This window comes from Xiphophorus hellerii, chromosome 24 (genome assembly GCF_003331165.1).
Source record: "Xiphophorus hellerii strain 12219 chromosome 24, Xiphophorus_hellerii-4.1, whole genome shotgun sequence".
Lineage (NCBI taxonomy): Eukaryota > Metazoa > Chordata > Actinopteri > Cyprinodontiformes > Poeciliidae > Xiphophorus > Xiphophorus hellerii.
Window position 1 is genome coordinate 11,670,190 of NC_045695.1, and position 20,037 is coordinate 11,690,226.

A 20,037-nucleotide genomic window follows, 5' to 3' on the forward strand; every position below is an offset into this window, starting at 1 on the left:
TTGCAAAGTCGAGTTTGAAATATATAACATTTTTATAACAATTATGCAATTACTGATTATGCAATAATAAAATGACACTATGTGTTTGAAAATACATGATACTGCCCCTTTAAATGTAAATTTAGAATCCTATTATAATCCTATTAAACTAGAATGATTACCAGTTTACTTAAGTGATTGTGAGGATGTCTGTAATTTATAATATTCCATTATGCAGGCTACCTATTGTTGTTTTATAATGGCAGTAAGGTGAGTCATTCAATTCTCGCAGAGTCTCTGTTGCATAACCTCAAACAATGGACAGGTTATAAAGACTCAGCTTTCACTAGTGCCCTTAAGGTTCATTCAAATTATTAAAGTAGGAACATCTCTACTACTCTTTTGTTGCTTTGTTTACTTGTACGGTTTTTCTTTTCTTTGGGAATAGTAACACAAAAACCCATCTACAGTTTCTGATGCCAAGAGACTTTCTGCTTATGACAGCCAGACTGGCGGTTGCAATAAATAAAGAAATAAACGACTGAAGGTCTTTAAACAACGGGATTTAAGAGACTGGCTTATTGGTGACATTTATTGTCTGAAACCCTGGAGAAAACCTTGTTAAACTGAACTATGGCAAAAGATGAGAAAATGTAGGAAAAGCTGAATATAGAGAAAAAGAAAAGATGTAAAATCCATAATGTGGATAAAAGTTTCACTGAAAACATGCTAATAGAATCCATGCTTCCTCCCCTTTCAAAATAAAATACAAACAAACAATTTAGGGTATTTTTTAAAGGAAGTTTGTAGTGTTGTTTTCTATTTGTGTTTGAGTAAAGGTGCTTAATTCGACCCCACACTTTTCAGATGTTTCTTTTTCACTTATGCACTGTAAAAAAATTACTTCCACAAGCTTTCCTTCACAAAGCAAAAACTGGCAAATGGTTGTTTAATTTTTATTAAAAGAAGGAATTGTCCTAAACAAAGAATTCAAACACAATCAGGAAACATTTTTCAAAGTTAAAGAGTGGAAACTGAAATACAATTCAGTGTTCCCTTTACATCTGGAACTCATCTTGAAACTCCGTTAAATCTTGTTTTTCTACATTTTTGGGGGGACTTTCCACTAATTCAGTGTTTATTGGGATGTTAATCAAGGCTTAATTGTAAGTCTGAACATTATTAGGTGGAAGTTAAGGAACTGGAGTTGTTGAGGATACATTACAGAAGCCAGAAAACATGGATAAATGTGTGTGTGTCGTCTTGTGCATTGCGGGTTACCAAGCAGGTTAGACAGAATATTTTCTAGATGAGATGTTTATTTACACAAGCCATAAAACTCATCCGAACATGCTTGTGTGCTCAGTGCATTAATTTTTCATCTTACAGTACTTGGAGAGTACAGACAACCAGATAGGCAGCATTATGGTTTGACACTGTTCATTCACATTACAATTGCTCACATACGTCCACACACACACATGTTAAATGGATATTTGCAAGCTTAAATAAACACACACACTCACAAAATCACTGACCTTTATAGCAAAAACCATCCATATTGCTGACAGGAAGCAGTAGGTTATGATGGCAAACACTGAACATTTAAAAAATAGAGTAACAGATACAATAAGCTCACTTTTCAGCACTAAGCCAATTTACCTGATGCTCACAGAATCTACTTTCACACATTGCTAAGAACTGTCTGTCATGTAATTAAAGCTGTTAAAATTTAAATTGTTCTGCTGTAGGAAACATCAGAAACTCCAGCTCATGTTGATGACAGATTTATGGCAGAAACGGCCGCAAAAAATGTGTTGTTGAGGATTTTTTTTGCCAAACCACGGGCTCCTATTTAAACTTTGGAAGAAGAGACACAGTGATTATTAGTAAAAGTCTTTTAGTAGTTAACTGTCAGACTCTGCAACAATAAATATTTTACCACATAAAAACACAAAGAAATCGTAACAAGAATTCACTTTAATCTGACATTAATCTTATGTAATTATGAATATTATTGATGGGTATATAATAAGCTCCACTATGTCTTTACAGCCTGACATTTGCAGTCAATGCCAGGAAAAAAAATGTCATGGTTTTGAAAGAAAACTGACATTTTTAGGATTTTTCTCCACTTGGTAGATTAATTTTACAGTCAGTTTGAGGATTTAAAAGTTTGGTTGTTTTTTTTTTTTAAAAAGGTCTTTATTTCCTTTTGAAGAGGACTTTAAAAACATTTCAAGATGTTCCTTTAAATTCCTAAAGCAGTTTGAATGACACTTTTGTATTTATCCTAAATTAAAGCAAGATGTGGATGAAAATGATGAAAGTCAGTGATGCACCAAGAAGTTAACGGGTGGAAAGAGTTGACAGATTTTTAGCTTGATAAAAATCGGTGAAAAACTCAAAAATGTCATCATTCTGCAAGACAGGGAGAGAGAGCAGTAGATAACAGGAAGGCTAAACAGAGTACATAAAGATTGTGTTTATAATTTTGAGCTTTGTGGGGAACAAATAAGCTGTTGTTTCAATTATCAGTAAATCAGTAAACCCGTTTTACAGTGACACAACATATAAGTAACCGACTGATAGGTGATGTCTTTAAATTAGACGGCGTATTTTGTCATTTGTCAGGATGTTTATTTAAATAAAAGTGAGGTAGGTTGAGGTACAATCGATGTATGCTGCAGATGAGACGCTCCACACAACCCCTCACCAAAAAAGAAATGATTTTTCTTCCAGCATCAATGCTGAAGTTATTTGCAGCAATTTAACAAGTCGCAACACAGTTACACAAATATATTAGGACAGAATTGACTAACTGCAGTTCAACAAGGCATTTTACAGCGTTTCTCATTCACTCACACATAAAAATACCAGTGGAGCTGCCAGGCAAGATGGTGGCCTATTTGGAGAAACTTGCTCCAAGACACTTCAGGATGAGGAAAGTACGCCTTCCACATGCCTGCTATCGCCTGAGCCACAGCGACCCCAACACTGTTTCAAACAGAGGATTTTTTTTCAAGTCAAACCATAATGGAAACTCACAAAAAACAGTTTTGTTAAATATATTTATGCTACATAATAAACATGTGAGTAAAAACGAAATAACTGCAAGAGAGTAAGTTTTAGAAATGTTCACTCATTCCCTGAGTGAAAGTTTGGACCCCAAAAAATCTCTGAGCTTTTCTGGCCTTTGACCTTTCCAACTGGCATGTGAAAACCAATTTGTCAGTTTTTCTCTGCTATCATTGATCAAATGTCGCACTACATCCTCAGATAAAAGGGTATTTTCTTAGGATTTTATGTGGTTGACCAAATAAAACCAGTAGGTGAAGATAAAGGAAGATGGTGCATTTTGGTGCCAACGTTTGCTGCAAATGTGTGGAAGAAGATGCTCTGAAAAACAACATTGAACATCCACAAAATGGCACATTGTGGTGGCAGCACGTGTTGTGGCCTCAGCAGGGACGAGGAAGAAATAAAGCTGTACTTTCTGTTTGTCTGTCACAGACACTAAAACTTGTGGTTGTAATCTGAGAACGTCTGCTGTGATATTTATCTTTGTATTTAGTTCACTTCAGTGTCTTCAGTTTAGTTCGACCCATCAAAGACAAAGCTGCGCCATCTGATTATCTGCTGAGCAAATTGGCTTTTACTGGTAAATTAATTCACTGAGAGTAAATAGTAGAAGCAACCTTACATGACAGTGTCAGAAAAGTCTTTGTGGATTCAACGGTAATACGCAGAAAACCACAAAGTGAGTGGGAGTGGTCTTTAATTGCCCAGTGGAGCTGTTATTACTATCATAATGAAATGGAAACACCCAGGAAAATGATTGCAGTCCGTCAAACTTCTCCAGCTTGTGTGAGCCCTGCAGGCAGGCAGGATTGCACACTTGCAATAAATAGAAACGTGGAGTCACAAACAGCACTGCTGTGATCAAATGTTTTCCTCCATGGGAGGACAACTGGTCCACATGTTCGGCCGAGACAATTCCACGTGGTAGTTGCCTTTTGCCAGCGTCGTCTCGCTCACAGAGCCTCTGATTTTCCCCAGCCGGGTCTTGCAGACCGACAAACAGAAGAAGTGCAACACGCTGGGGGAGAGCAGGATGAAGACCCACGGGTCGATGATGGAGTTGATGGAGAGGAACCGGAGGGCCAGCAGGTCATTTTCATGGTTCTCCTCGGTTCTGATAGAGTTGTAGAACATTCGGATCTGTGAGATTAATGGAGAAGTTTGTGTTAAATTAGCTTTATGACCGTAACGACTCATTTCCCCCATGCTGTTTCCATATTCTATTTTTGTGGAAACCTCTTTGTACTGAGAAACTGGATATTCCTTGTTTCTGTTCGTAGTACTGACCAAATGCTTCATTGTGACTGACAACCACAGTTCACTACGTGACAGTTCTCTCTTTTTCACATTTTGTTAAACAACCACAAATTTAATGTACAGTTATAGAAAAACTAAGAGCTCACTTAAAATGATCAGTGTCTCTGATTTAAATTTTTATAGGTGTATGTTTGAGTAAAAATGAACATTGTTCTTTTATTCTATGAACTACTGACAAAATGTCTCAAACATTTGTTTTTAGAAAAATTACAAAAAGCCTGCAGTGCTTTCAGACCTCAAATAATGCAAATAAAACAAGTTCATATTCATTTAAAAACAACAATACTAATGTTTTAACTCAGGAAGAGTTTAGGAATCAAGATTTGGTGGAAAAACCAGGAGGTTTTCAGTGGGGTTCAGTGCAGTGGGCTCTATATTTTTTCCAGAGCTGTATTTTAGACGGATATAATGTGACAAAATGTAAAGCGAATGGTTTTCAATTCTTTGTTTATTATTTACAAATAAAATCCCCCCAAAATTTAATTTGTATTCATTGTTTGTAAAATAATTTAATGCAGGGAATCATGCTAATTTTCTGAAATCTGGTTTTTATTGCGCAATAAATAAAGACTTCTTTGGCAATCACTGGTTGTTTTAGTTCCACTATTCTGTTGGTGGTTTGAAAACGTGATGATCAACATGTCCCATTAATAATTTAAGGAATCAAAACTGCTTTTGCCTTTCCAAGCAGAAAAGTGTTTTTACTACTGCAGCCACCTGTTTTGTTTTGTTTTTTTATATTATAGGAAATATTTTCTGCAAATGTGCAGGAAGATAAAGGGATTAGATTCTCTTCTCAGCTTTCTTGTCAACAAAATAACCACATAAAGAACATCTTTGTCATACGTTGTTGCAATGACATTAACAAAAGCCTTCTGATTTTATCTCAGTAAAGCAGACAGTAAGGTGGCGACAGGATGTTTACAGAGCACACAGTATGTTCTCAGTTCAAGATATTAAAGTTCATTTCAAGCCAATGACTAACAGATAGCTCTCATTTGTGTGTTTTGTGGCTTTATAAGTGCCGGATGTTTAATGCTGAGCCAGAAGCAAATTGACATTCCTCTGCTGATGTCCACCAACTCGGTTTACACACAAGATACACGTTTAATGAAATAATTAGATGCTATAAAACAAAGATTGCTAGCTTTTCTCTACTGCTATTTTTCACATTATCTTTGGTTTAGCAGACAACAAACTTCACTTTCAGAGGATTAGTGGAGAAGTGCTTGTTGAAAGATTTTTGTTTCTTAAATTTAGAAGATGATTAGATTAAATTTTGTAATTTTTTTACAATATTTGTGCAAATCTATGACGCTAAATGTGACTTTTTATTACTCGATGTATCGATCACAGACTATAACTTCACATCAAGAAAGGCTGAGGCAGCAGTTACTTAGTTATACCCAATGTTTTTGGCCAATTTTGAGAAAAATTTGCAGCAAAAATCAGAAAAATTGTGGGGATCTGTTGATTTTGTGTGAATTTTGCAGATTTGTGAAAAAATACAACTTATGGATATATTTTGGAGTCTAGAGGGCCACATAAAAAGCTTCAGCAGGTCACATTTTGCCCCCAGACCTCCAGTTTGACTCGTGCTGTAGAGGTTTGTAAGAATACATTTGGTTTCCTCTTAAATTATCAAAACAAGTCAAGTTTATGCTTTTAAAACAAATACATCTAATCTATTAATCTTCAATCTCAACTTCTAGCCGACTGATTGAGCTGGCATGTGCTCAAAGTAAATGCTGATAAAAGTCAAACAGTAAATGTTGCAAAATCCACAGATTATAATTATACCATTTATGTATTTCATTGCATTTTAATGTTTTCCTTCAAAACTAAAATTAAACGGATTTTTTTTCCCTCACTAACTCCAAAATGTTGGTTTTCCTTTTACATTCCTGTTCTCCATGATTGAGAATAGTAGGACGTATTTGACCTTTTTAAAGTAAGACGCCTTTTTACAGGAAACCATTTGATTGGTGTTCCTGGTGTGAAGATTGAGCAGCAGGTTTCTCTGTTTTTTCCCCCTGTTGGGTGGAATAAATCAGCAACTTTGACAGCCCAAATGAGAAGCGGTAAATTCCCTGGAGCAATGGCCCCAAGGTTGGGAACCGGCTTTTTATACAATCCATGGAAGCTGTGACTAGTTCACAGGTTTAGAAAATGCCACTACCGTCCCTCTCAGGGGCGTCAGAAAGGAACAATATAGAGTTATAAAAGCAGCTTTTGTGGAGTGAGTATATTCTCTCCATTTATCATTTTCTCCTTTTCCTCTGTTTACTGTCATTTTCTCTGTCCTTCTGCTTTTATCTTTGGCTTTCCACTGCATTTTTTAATCTATTTTGTGGAGTAATGATGCACAAAAATGCAGCTAATAGCTTGGCTATTTGCTGCTGTTGAACTGCTGCATTTTCCTCAGCTTAACATGCCTATTAAGTCTTGCACAGCGGCACATCAGCAGCTGTTAATGTGGAACGTAAAAAAAGGGTTCCACTACCTTGAGAGTTTACAAGCCGCTGTAATACTGCGTAAATTTCAGAAACTGTTATAAAAACAAGAATGTCCATATGCTTTTGTTTTGTCTGAGTTCGGACCAGTTTTTATTGCCACATGGTATCATTTCTCTGATTACTGTCAGTCCAAAACATGTGTGAGAAACAAAAACAGTTTTTTTGTTTGTTTTTATCCAGGCTGAGCCATGCAATCTGCTTCACACACACTGCGAGACTATTTTCCTCTTTGAGCAGCAACAGGAAGCGTAATAAAGACTTTAATGGGAAGAGGCTGATCACAGAACACCATCTTCAGTTTGAGCTCTAACTGAAGGACTGGTCCTGATAAAGCAATACTAATGCATTCTCCACCTCTCCATGAGCGAGTCTCTTTCTTTTTCTGTCTGGAACGCTGCTATTCGGCATTTTTAATCATTAATGCAATAAAATATGACTGCAGGCTCTTCACATTTACACCCATCATCATGCTGCAGCTTCATATTGGAAGAAAAATGTAATATAATCCAGGAGTCTAGTCAGTGTGTAGACTGTGGTGTCACTTTCTTAAGCCCCCATGAGTATTTATATAAGGCTCTTAGTAAATTATTCATCTGCTGTAGTAGGTTTAAATGTGCGCCCTTGGGCAGCTATGAAACACTTATCATGACTGAAGTCTGTCAACTTTAAAGCTTGAAAAATGCAGAACTATGCCTTGTATTCAGAATGTGTGTTAAAATCAGATATCTACAACAATTTTTCAATAAGTCTCCTCCTTGAACCTGTTCACATTTTGTCAACCTTTCACCAAAAACTTATTTGGGCTACACAATATTAGGATTGCATCATGAAAACAGGTTCAATTAACCCAAAACAAAATTTCTTTGAGCTGAAGTTTCATATTTGGGAATCAAGGACAGTGAAAGTCCATCCAGCTGACCAAATCTGTTTGGTAAGGACAGAGTTTAGATGCATAGTCCTTGAAATACAATAATCTATCAATTCAAACATCGAAGCAGTTCTTTGCAAATTCAAATATTACTCACATTGACATTTGAATAAATCCAATGAATATTTACATTCAATACAATATGTAGTTCTAGAAAGTAGGTAGTTAAGCAAGTATGAGTTTACCTAATAAAATCTAAAATATATGGCATACACATGTGGACTAAGTTGTTGGTAACCGTCTGTTAATATACTGCTCAAAAAAATAAAGGGAACACTTTAAGTGTTAAACACCTGTTTAAGTGTTCCCTTTATTTTTTTGAGCAGTGTAAAAAAAAAGCCTACAATGGTCATTGAAATAACTTGAAACTGAAAATAAGTTGAAAATAAATTAAAAAATACTTAAAATTAACCAGATATTGCTTCTGAATTATGGTCCAACAGAATCGTTAAAAAACGTAACTAACCAACCAGGCCTGGACAAAAGTAATGGTACCTCTAGAAAAGAGGGACATGACCTTAGCACCATGTTAAACTAAGGTGTGTCCTCTACATTACAGGTGTCTCCAAGCTTGTAATCATGAACCACAGGAAGCCAAGGAGAGTTTTCCCAGGAGATTAGAAAGGCGTTATAGACAAGTATGTTAAGCTAAAGGGTATAACAAATTGAAGAGAAGGATAATACAAATGGTAACCAAAGAGGCTATAACAATGTCTAAAGAAATGTAAGGTAAACTCCAAGGTAAAGGTACGTCTTTGTTGGAGATAAAATGGAGACGTCTTTGTTGACAGGAAATCATAAAAAAGCTAAACTGGAATTGGACACAATGCATATCGACAAGCCACAAAGCTTCTGGGAGAATGTCCTTTGGACAGATGAGACAAAACTGGAGCTTTTTGCCGAAACACATCAGCTCTTTGTGCACAGATGCAAAAACGAAGCATATCAAGAAAAGAACGCTGTCCCTGCTGTGAAACATGGAGGAGGCCTGGTTATATCCTGGGGCTGCTTTACGTCATCTGGCACGGGGTGTCTTGAATCTGTGCAAGGCATGATGAGATCCCAAGACTATCACTGCAGCCTATGGGTCTTCCAACAGGACCCAATGACCCAAAGCACAGCTAAAAATACCCCAAAATGGCTAAGAGCAAAGCATTGGACTGTTTTGAACTAGCCTTCTAGAACTCAATATTGGTGAAGGTTTCCTACATCCTGCTGTTTGGAAACTAATATAAACACGTTACTGGAACGGTTTTGAACATATGATCAGATTTATACTGATGACTTGAAACTACCATTACATGACGAGACGTGATAATAGACAGGAAATAAGCCAGACGTGAAGGCTCTCCTGTGTATAAACTTGTAATCATCAGTGTGTAAATAGTGAAACACGGGGCGATGGGAATGTCTGCTGTTTGCCGAAGGCCTTGCCAAAGTCCAGTCTATTCCGCTTTACTGAACCTCGTCACTTGAAGCTTTTTGTTTATTTATCCTCTTTCTTCTGGGCCCACTTGTGACCTGAGTTTCTTATTATTAAACTCAAACTCAGGTTATCTATAGCTTCAGAACATTTATATAATCTCTCAGCTGAAATCGGTTTTATTTTATTAAGGTTTACTTTTTTCTGAGCTAGCCGTCTGTCAAGCTTGAGTCTGTGTTTGGATCTTGCTAGAAAGGTCAGAGGTTAATCAGACCAACGGAGACTCACTCTCTGTTGCAACATACTGTATTTCTATTGAAATCTTATGGGAGTTTATCTGAACCCGCTCTGCAATCGGATCAGCTATCATTGGCCAGATTATCTCCTCAAGCTAATCTGGCCAAGCCTTGTCCCCCTGTGGTCCTGTCTCTTGTTTCTTTCTTTCTTTGGACCAGTCTTTGCAGGTCATGACCTCTGCAGACTGGAAAGCATCTGGAGCTGGAGCTGCCAAAATGCCCAGCTGTCTAGATATTTATCTTTGCAACAAATCCTTACTCATGTTCATCCTGAACTGCAGAGAATCTGATATAATTTAGTATTCTAGACTCTGCCCTGCTGCCTTTACCTGGCTGTCCTTGTTTCTCCTCTGTTACCCAGATTATGTTTTATTTTGCCTCCTGATGAGAAGGCGACGAAAGCCGATCCCAGTGTGCTATTTGCCTACATGGGTGTTACCCTTGTGAGCTGGAAGGCAATTTAAATAGCAGCACTAATATTTGTATCATCTATGTAATGTTTGTTAAACAGATTCATCCAAGACGTCTTCATTCCTACCTGTATGCATCAGATTATACAATACCAAACTCTTTAATCTAAGATTTCTCTGGACTCATTTATAGATTTATATCTGTATTTACTAATATTTACACCTTGGTTTGAGTAGCTTGTCAGCAAATACACAATTTCCCATTGGGGATCAATAATCTATTCTATTCTTGAGCATGTTTTCTATTACTTGTGATAAACTTTAAACCGGACTTCTAATGGCTTTCACTTGTCGTCATTGCATAAATGCCTCACTTTTGGATTATTTATAAAAATATATTTGGAAAAAAGAACACATCATTTTCCTTCCACTTTGTATTTATGTGCCACTTTGTGGTGATATAATAAGTAAATAAAATACATTGTAGTTTGAGGTTGTACAATGAATCAGTTTGAAGACTTTTCCACTTACTCTATAGTAAAGATAATTTTTTAAGTACATTAAAACTGTCACAATGCTTCAGTGTCGCATACCAAAGTGTTAAGTTAGTAAAATGTTTGCTTGATCAAATAAATTACTTCAACTGTGTTTGTTGCAAGAGTCTTCAAGAACACAGCTTGAACAGTTGGTTCAGCCTTACTGTGGTCTGTCTGTGGAATATTAACAACACTATTTAAAAAACCAAGCTCGAAGCAGAATTTAGCTTTTGCTGCAGAGACGATGGTTTCCAGCAACAGCTGAGACAACAATGCACAAGACGGCACTTTGGTCCATTACAGTTGTCCACACTTAAGTGCACAGCATCTAACGCTGCATGGAAAACCTTATCGATTTTGCATGTCATGTCAGAAGTGTCACTTAAAAACCAATGTGGTTCCATACAGATTACTCAGGAGTCGCACTGAGACAGCGTAATGGCTGGGTGATGAGTCATTTATGGGTACTCATTGATTGCAGCACCCAGAATCCCCTCTGTCTGTGCCAAAACCATTAGAGGTAGTCTAGGGAAAGCGCAGAGTCAGCTCTGGCATCTGCTAATCATAAGCTTGTTTCAGATATTCATTATATCTGTTTAATCAAACTGGCTGTCGGTGTACAGGGCAGCTCAGATGTTTACATACACTCATTATCACCATGAATGTTGTACAACTAGAGCTTTCAGAGAACCAGCTGTTTGATTGGAGGTGAATGATAACACTGGTCAACAGCAAAAGATTGTCTGGGGGTTTTTCAGCTGTTTTAGGCTCATTTTGATGTGTTGAATCCAAAAATCTCACTGGTTTTGCTCAACTTTCTGAACTAAGCTTAAATTTTCTTCAACTTCATGTTGAAACAATCTAGATTAATTCAATTAAGAAATTGAAATTGGATAGGAATGGACAGAATTGGTTGTTCCAACAAGGCACTCTGACATTAAGTTTCACAAATAAGCCTGACCTCATTATTTAGAAAACATGTTTGACTTGGCTTAAAATTCCAAAATAAATGGACTCTTATCAATTTTACCAATAAAAGTGATGAAATATTGAGCCACAATTAAATGGTGTAAAGCCTCTAAAACATGCTGAGGGCTATTTAACCAAACATTGAAGAGCCTGTATGCTTAATTCAGATGATTTATTATTATTTTCTGATATTCTTATATTTAAAAACCACCAAAAATGTCTCCTAATGCCACCAAAAAATAGAAAATGTCATATTTATAATTAAACGCCCAAAAAATGACATCCAGGCCCATGATGAAAGCATGCAAACTTCTTACTGCCGCCACATAGCAGTAAACAGCTAATCCTCTGCTGAGAAAATGATACCAGGTAAATTAAAGCTCCATCATCACATTTCTGTCAGCTAGCCAAACTAAACAAACCTGGTTTCTTTTAGGTTGACGCAGTGTTATTTAGCTAAGCCCTTCTAGGTTGTTATCAGACACATCACAGATGTGATATTAGTGAAATTTATGATTCCAATTTCAAAGCCAGATACCCTTATCGTCTCATTACAGTTCCCATCCAAACAGCTTCCTGATGATATTACTGATTACATCCTGACTCCCCTAAACTTCAATTATAATCAGCTGCTGTATCTGCCGCCTGCTGGTAGCAAAGACGTTTTTCCTTTAGAACAAAGTTTGCTTTGTGTTTCTTGTTTATTCCTATTTCAAATGGGTTATTGATGGTTTTCATCTTTAAAATGTGTGATGTATTTAGATGTTTTATTTAGGCATTAAATATAGAAATCTCATATGACATAAATGTATTTTGTTATGGGAGCTAGATGTATCAATCTAGTATTTTAACTTTTGGCATCAGCACCATCAATGTTCCATTGTTTCTGGCCGATATGAAATAGAAATGCAATAAAGCAGATATTAAACCTGTACCAGAATGAAGCGATAAACTGCATCTGCTTCTGTTGAGATCTTGACCGACAAAACACCAAACCACAGAGCAAGTTTTTTTAGTCTTTCACTTTTTAGCTGATATTGATCAGATCAGATATACGAGAAGTCATACAGTGGTAAATGTCAAAGGTTTTTTGCTTACCTCAAAATGAGAAAATGAAAATAGTTCTGTCTATTTGAGAGTTTGTGACTTTTTCTGACATTTTACCTTAACCTTTGACACCTAATGAAGCAGATAATGGTAGTCACTATCATAAATATTTTCCATTTTCTTCAATTATAGTTCTCATTCTGCGCTGATGGTATATTTTTGTCACTATCATATGATGACAAAATGTGTTCTGATATTAATTTGGGAGAAATACCTAGTTTATGACCTCACAAAATGATTCTAAGGTTTGGTTTTTTATGTCAGTCAGCATCTCTACGCTTAACATTAATAAGCTAATAATCCATTCTCAATTTGCAGCAAAAGCAAAAGGTGAGCGTAAACTAAGACTGCGCTCAATCTTAGTTTACAAATGTTGCATAAAGGCTAGTTATTAGTTTTTAGAAAGCTAAAAATCCAATATATTCTAATTTTAATGCACACATGATTCCTTAGGTTACGTTGACAACACTCTTCAGTGTAGACGGTGTTCCTGAGGGAAGAATATTCAAGGTTAGCCTATTTTTCTATCCATCAGGAGTTTAAAATGAAGTTAGTGGAAGCACAAAATGTGTCTGAAGCTATTTAACAGGAAAGCAGTTTCTTCAGATGCATGTCAGGCTCTCAGTAGAGAAATAGACTTTGTCACGTCATTTTATACTTGTGAATTTTTTTTGCAGTTATGCAACTGACCTTTTCAAGTTCCAAGCTCAATATATTACACATTACATCTAAGTTGTTCTGTTTAAGACTCATCTCATCTGTCTTGAGCTTCAGATCTGTGACCAGTATGGAAAATGTTAGATTTGTACATTTTGGCAGCATTTTGGAAACAGAAGAGCAAAGGTAAAGTGATCCAATGATATGAATCAGTTGTTGGAGCAGAGGTGCATCTAAAACCTGCAGGACTTCGCCTCTTGAGTTTCCAACCCCTGGTCTACAGTTTCCAGGAAATGACCTTAACAACTCTATCAATTGCTCATAAAGACTAAAGACTTTCAAAAGTCCACTCTGTCACCAATAGCTATAGTTATTAGTAGTAGACTGAAACTAGGTCAGAACTCCGTCAATTTCTGATTGGTACATTTCTAATCATAGCTGCCAGAAGCTTTGTTGAAGTACTATGATTAGTAAATCATAGTATTGCATAGTTTATTGCATAGTGATGCTTAATGATTATCATTGGGTGGAAGACACAAATCACCTATCTTGGCACCACAATTATCTTCTGAGCCCAAAACTAAGCATTTCTATAATACCTTGAGAAAACTACACATCGACATTTACTGCTAGGATTGATGTTTTAAGTGATAACATCAAGATGTGTCATCTTACCACCATGGGCAATGTGCAGATGATGAAGATGATAGTCATGAAGACCAGTGGGATAAGGTGCTCCACCTCATGAGCCACAAACACCTTGCGCTCGCTGTTGGATCTCATGCTCTTCATCATTGAGCCTTGCCTGTTGCGACGGCGGTACATCCGGAACAGCTGGTACCCCACGAAACCGTTGCAGGCCACAATCGACAGCACCAACACCAGCATAATTGTGGCATATAAGTTAGCATAGACCCGGTGCTTAATGTCACAGGGGTTCATGTCAATGAAGCACCATGTGCCAGGGCAGTATTGCACATATGTACCAAATTCCACGAAGGGAAGCAAACAGAATAGGAAACATACAAGAAACATAACAGAGATTGTGATGTAAGCCCATTTCTTGGTGACAACCCGGTTGTACAGGTAGGGGTGTCCTATTGCAAAGCATTTGTCCAGTGCTGTAATGAAGAGGAGCGATATGGTGGCCAGGCTGAAGAAGGTCATGCTGCTGCCAAAGTACTTACACACACTGCTAGTGCAGCTGCTACTAGAACCGATAGTGCAGCTGTCAACAGCACTGCTAGTATTGCTACACATAGGAGCCATCCCAACCAAGGTCTTGTTCCATGCATAGGCAATCTGAACTACGGGGCTGGTCAGGCAGGTTCCAGCCAGGTCTGTGAACACCAGAAAATTGATGAAGATGTGGAACAATCCTCTGTGCCGCCTGTCATTAGCTCTCGAGTCCCTTCGCCGACGGATTTCCAGGATCACCAAGGCAGCAACGTTCCCAAAGACTCCTAAGCCAAACATGATGGCGCTGATCTTTGGGGATTCATTATGCTTTATATCGTCTTCGGAGTGGCATATGGTATATTTGTTTTCTGACATGGCAGAAGCCTTTCTTCTTTCCTTTAATGAAAAACTGTTCCTGCAATTTCAGCAGAAGCTTAAAAATGGATCTTTAAGTAGTTGTCTGGAGCCATCCTGTTAAAACAAACAGAAAAGTGTTTTAGAGATTGAGCGCAGCAACAATTAAACAATTCATTAGCTAATCCAGCAGGTAGTTAATATTCTGTTGCAATTTCATCTCTTCCTAAAAATCTTGTACTAACATACCAAAACATTGTATATCATTTCATTTCTCTTTGTAGTTAGATACTTTAATGAATTATGGAGAACAGTAGTCATAAAATCAAAATTATACATTTTATTAAAAAAAGCAAAAACTAAGAATGACCTTAAATCATCAGTTATCAAAGCAACAAAATATCCAAATTATGGTACAAATGTATTGGTATAAAAAGTCCTCTGGCCTCCATTTTTTTTCCTGACATGTCCAGCGTGCGTTTCTTTTTCTTTTGGCATAGGAAAAATAGTCCAGTCAAAATAGTCAATAGTCAAATATTAGTCACGATTATTTTAAATGAGATTTCATGAAATTCTGACCACTTGGAAGAACATTGTGCAGACCAAGATGTTTCCTGTAAGGTTATTTGAAGTTTGATTAAAAAGAGTTCAATTCAGTAAAACCAATCACGTTATCAGCGCGGCTGCTGTTACATTTCATTTCCTAGTAAAGGAGTCTACAATTTTTACAATCTAAAGTTTTTTTCTCACTCCAACAAAATGAAATTAGTGGAAAGTCTCAAAATCTACAAGACTACTGATACACTTGTTTTGACTGAATTAATAAAACACGTTTTTAGAACATCGACAAAAACTTTTTCTTGAATTAAACCTGCCATGTTTATGTAAAAGAGGAGATATGTTTAAGCCTAATATGGAATAAAACAAAAAAAATCATTGTAACCTCATTATTATTATGCTGGGAAAATTATTCTCAAAATTACCTTCATATATTTAACCCATTTTAACTTCCTGCAGGTTGCAGAACCGTTTTACGGAAAGCAGATCCTCTGATTCTGCTCGAACATCAGATAACTTTGCTCCAAGGTTGTAAAACCTGCTTTTATATGCTTATCTACCGCCATCAAACAAAGAACCTAAAAGTCTCATCGGTAAATAATGTTTACTTTTTTCCCTGAGTTTCAGACTGTTTGGACTCGACGTCAACAACCGACTCACTGCACCGCTCTAATTTGATGTTTCATCACTTTGTGTAGATTAACTTGCATTGTACGGAGCATACGTTAAGTTAGTACATCTGTAATTAAAGAAGTAATGCGTTGCATATTTTACAACATTCAGTACTGCTCCAGTTGTAGAGTTGCGAAACCAGGATTAGTTCCTCATCTTATGATTTAACAGCCATCAGCTGACAAGCTGAACTGTAAACTGTCATCCCATTTCCTGAGAAATGCATGAAATGCACGTATGCTCAGATATTCAAGCGTCTTGTTTCGGAAACAATTCTTGCTCGAACATTAGACCTGTAAATTCCTGCAGGTGCTGCCATGCTCAAATTACGTCGCTTCAAGGAGGGATTCAAACTCAGTCAACCTTTCCAGATTTTATAGCGACAAACTTCATGGGAATTTTGTCAGAAATGCATATTTAATTTTTTTGCTAAAACAAGAAGCTGGAAACTCTCATTTTTCATAGGGGCTGGACACACAAGAACTGAAAACAATTTACTCACATAAAGTGAAGTGGAAGTAAAAGTAAAGGTAAAAATGGGATTTAAATACCAAATTAGGTTTGTGAGCTTTTCTTCCAAGCACATAGTTCTTTGAAACTTGCATGATTATGTGGCCCTGCAACCATTTATCTGACTCGCTTTCTCTTTTCCTGCTGAAGAACGGGGGCATCAGATCTCACTGAATCAATATGAAGAGGAAGAATTGCCTCCAACTTTTAGCCACAAACCGCATCTCCAACAGATGTGTCCAGCTGTTGGCTGCGTCAAATCTACAAATGACAGCTTTTGAACATACTCCGAGATTAAAATGTATATAGAGAAAGAAAATAAGGCTTAATAGTAATAATAATAATAATGTTTGGACAAGAAGAATTTTGTTTAAAACCTGGAGTTTTAATTTCATTTTTCTACATTGTGCCAAAGCGGGTTGTAAAGCATTGTCTAGCGTTTTTATTTACATCGCGGAAATATTTACACGGAGCGAAAAAAACCCAGCGCGTGTCCCTTACTGTCAGATCCGCGTGGACCCCCCAGCGACCAAAAACACCTGGATGATAAAGTTCTCACCTGCCGTCAAAGTGAATCCCTCCAGCGCGTTTCTGCCATCCTCTAATTCAAACAAACCAAGTTCAGCTCCTAAACATCCAGGTGTAGTTTGGTTCCTCTGGGATCGCGCTGCTCTGAAGGTGAGCCGCTGGTAGGGGTGAGGCGCGACGCGATGTGATGAAGCGGGCATGAATTGACTGGGGCTCAGAGAGCGGGGCGGTGACGTCACGCCGCAGCCACGCCCACAGCCGCTGTGCAAGTTTGAGCTGGTTAGCTGGCCGCCACGCCTTTGCATTCTGGGAAGTACCTCGGTAATGTTCAGCTTTCTGTATGCAGATCCGTTTACATGGAACTTTCAACGGGAGTCTGGATTTAAAACAAATATACAGAAATAAATAAAGTTTTTTCCCTCCCAATCGTTTTACCTGTTCAACTTTTCCACAGTTTGTTACAGTTAAACCACTATCTGTAAATGTGCTAACCCAAATAATTATTTTACAAACTCCCCAGATCTTATTCTTCTTTTATGAGAAGAAGTGAGGTTTAGAGATGGATTAGTAAATGTAAATCTTTTCTTTTAAGATTTTTTCCTCCTCCTACAGACATTCTACATTTACAGGTTACTGACTACATAAATTATGCCTCAAAATGTTAATAGAAATCTTCACAAAAACGTGTTATTTAAATTTTATCCAGCTACAAGTGATAATTTTCATTAAAAAAAAGAAAGCACTTGTTGCACAAAACAATTAAAATTAGTCTTCAAGTTTCTCTTCTTTAAATTCTGAGAAGGTTACATTTACCTAAAAACATTTTGCAAATTGGCACCACAAATTAATAATATATTATTGTAATGTTTAATACTTTGTACCAAAACTAGAAATGAATTAAACTCAATAAAACTTTGAAAATGTTGTCCACCTCACTGTAATCCTGTGGTTGCAAAACTTAAAGAAATACATTTTTAAATGAATATACTGATACGTACGGCTGATAAGGTCTCAAAGAGAACATTAGTTTCTTATTATTGTTGGTGTTTTTGCATTCTGGTGACATAATCTCCCAGTTTGAAGCAATTCAGAGTTTTTACACTCGTTTTGTTTTAAACAGTCGGTCATCTTGGTGTGAGTTTTGCACGCTGCGACCCGTTTAAGCTCCTGAGGCTGCAATTCTTTTAAAAAAAACAGCTAAGATTGTACATGCCGCAGCGAAACGTCTCATATCTCTAAAAACCTTCTGCAGAAACTGCTTCCTCTTTGCTATGTGATATTTTGAGAACATGCAGCATTCAGTATGTGCATGTGTGCATGCGCCTACTCTCCTGGGTCAAAATGTGGAGCGTGAAAGATGTGTGTTTGCTTCCTAAAAGTGTCCCAAGGGTTTCCTCCTACAACATTTTAGATATGAGCGTCTCATTTCCCATCTAACTTTCTCTTCTTTATGATACGTCCCTTATGACCCGGAGATACAATCAGTGGCTTGGCCCCATTCCCCTACGGCCACAACAAAGTAAAGAACTAATCAACAAGTGACTAAAAATGGTCGGGGTTTTTTTTTGGAAATATTTATTTTTATTTTTCAGGGTTTGGTTCTGCTGGATTCCTTTTTGGCAACAGACAGCCATTATGGTGCCAGCCACAAAGACGCAGAACATCTGCTTATGTTAGTGAAAACATATTAAGTGTTCCATAATGCATTGAAATGTTGTTGTCGCATCGTTTTACCTATTATCAAGAGTAGAAAAAATGCTTGTCTGGTCTTGAAATGGGAAGTGATGTATGCTGAAAGCCTTTAAATTGCAAAAGTGCTTTCATTCAGGCCCATTAATGAATCCCTAATGGTTCTGCTGTAATTTTGTCTCATCATCCCTGGTCTCTCTTCGGCTCTCTTTTTGCCCACTTTCAGTTATTTAGAATATTCAGTGCCTTGTAGAAGCATTCATAATCCACAATTTTTCATTCTTTCACCTCAAACATGATGAATTTTGATTGGATTTTATACGATAGGTCAACACAAAAAAGGAAATAATTGAGAAGTGGAAGATAATACAAGGTTTTCTCAACTTTTCTTAATTAAAAAAGAGATTTTGCACATTATCTGAGAAACACTGTCCTTTATGGTGGCAGCATCATGCTCTGGCGCGGCTTTTCTTTTGCACAAACTTGCAAAAAATGGTTCTGTAAAAGTATAAAATTTAGATTTTCAAGTTGCACAAATGTAAATGGATCATTTTCATTTCACTTTTCAATCAAAATCACAATAAAATGTGAAGACATATGAATATATTTAGAAAGCATTCTAAGCTGGTTAGAGTTGTTATAAAGTAAGAGCTATATAACTAATCGTTCAGGTTCAGATTTCAAAAATCTAAAAGGAAAGTCCTGATCTTTCAACTTGTTTATCCACATTGCTGTTTCCTTTTTCCTTTGCTCCATATTCGCTTCCCTTCACCTCTTTCACCTCAGTAACATGGGACCATATTTTACTTCCTTTACCTTCACTTTTCCTTCTCTGCGGTTTTTATTTTTTCCTTCCTTGTTGCGTTTTTTCCCAGCTCTCTCTGCCTCGGTTGCTGTGTCACGTTAAGGTCCTTGGTTTTCCCACTCCCTTGGTTTTACAGCACGCATTTCAGTCCCTGCTGATTCTGAATTATTGATTGAATTTTATTGAATATCAAATGTCTCCACTGAGACCTGAGCAGCCAGCATTCGGTAAACACACGTAGTTTTTAGGATGATTAATGTAATATCAGAATTATTCAGTTTTCAGCCACCTCTGTATAGTCCAGTGCGTTAACTTTTTTAAGTTTAATTCAGCGAACTGTATGTTACTGCATGTTTAACTCAACATGCGCAGCCACAAGGAAAATGAATCTAAGCTTGCCTTTGGCGCCACCTGTAGATTTATTTGAGTAATTACGCCATGAACTCGCTATGAAATTACACATTTCGATTATTAATTAAATCTGAACTTCATTGTTCTGATAGAAGACACTCAGATGTGTCTC

The 20,037-nt window shown here is 37.0% G+C and overlaps 1 protein-coding gene and 1 long non-coding RNA gene across 2 annotated transcripts; one reads left to right on the plus strand and one right to left on the minus strand.

Annotated features, from left to right (window-relative positions):
• Positions 1 to 921: 921 nt before the first annotated feature.
• On the minus strand, positions 922 to 17,225 carry ptger2a (prostaglandin E receptor 2a (subtype EP2)). Its single transcript, XM_032557052.1, has 3 exons — positions 17,052 to 17,225; positions 13,895 to 14,869; positions 922 to 4,200 (listed from the first exon to the last, which is right to left on the minus strand). The coding sequence occupies exons 2-3, from the start codon at positions 14,771 to 14,773 to the stop codon at positions 3,922 to 3,924; spliced, it is 1,158 nt and encodes a 385-aa protein (XP_032412943.1). The 5' UTR covers positions 14,774 to 14,869; positions 17,052 to 17,225; the 3' UTR covers positions 922 to 3,921.
• Positions 5,213 to 12,962, plus strand: LOC116716169 (uncharacterized). Its single transcript, XR_004338400.1, has 3 exons — positions 5,213 to 5,768; positions 12,131 to 12,136; positions 12,951 to 12,962. It is a non-coding gene; the product is annotated as an uncharacterized LOC116716169 (long non-coding RNA).
• Positions 17,226 to 20,037: the final 2,812 nt, after the last annotated feature.

Coding starts and splice junctions, on each gene's coding strand:
- ptger2a (XM_032557052.1), bottom strand. CDS start 14,773: ATGTCAGAAAACAAATATACCATATGCCACTCCGAAGACGATATAAAG. Junction 4,201..13,894: donor TCTGCACATTGCCCATGGTG/GTAAGATGACAC, acceptor TTAATCTCACAG/ATCCGAATGTTCTACAACTC.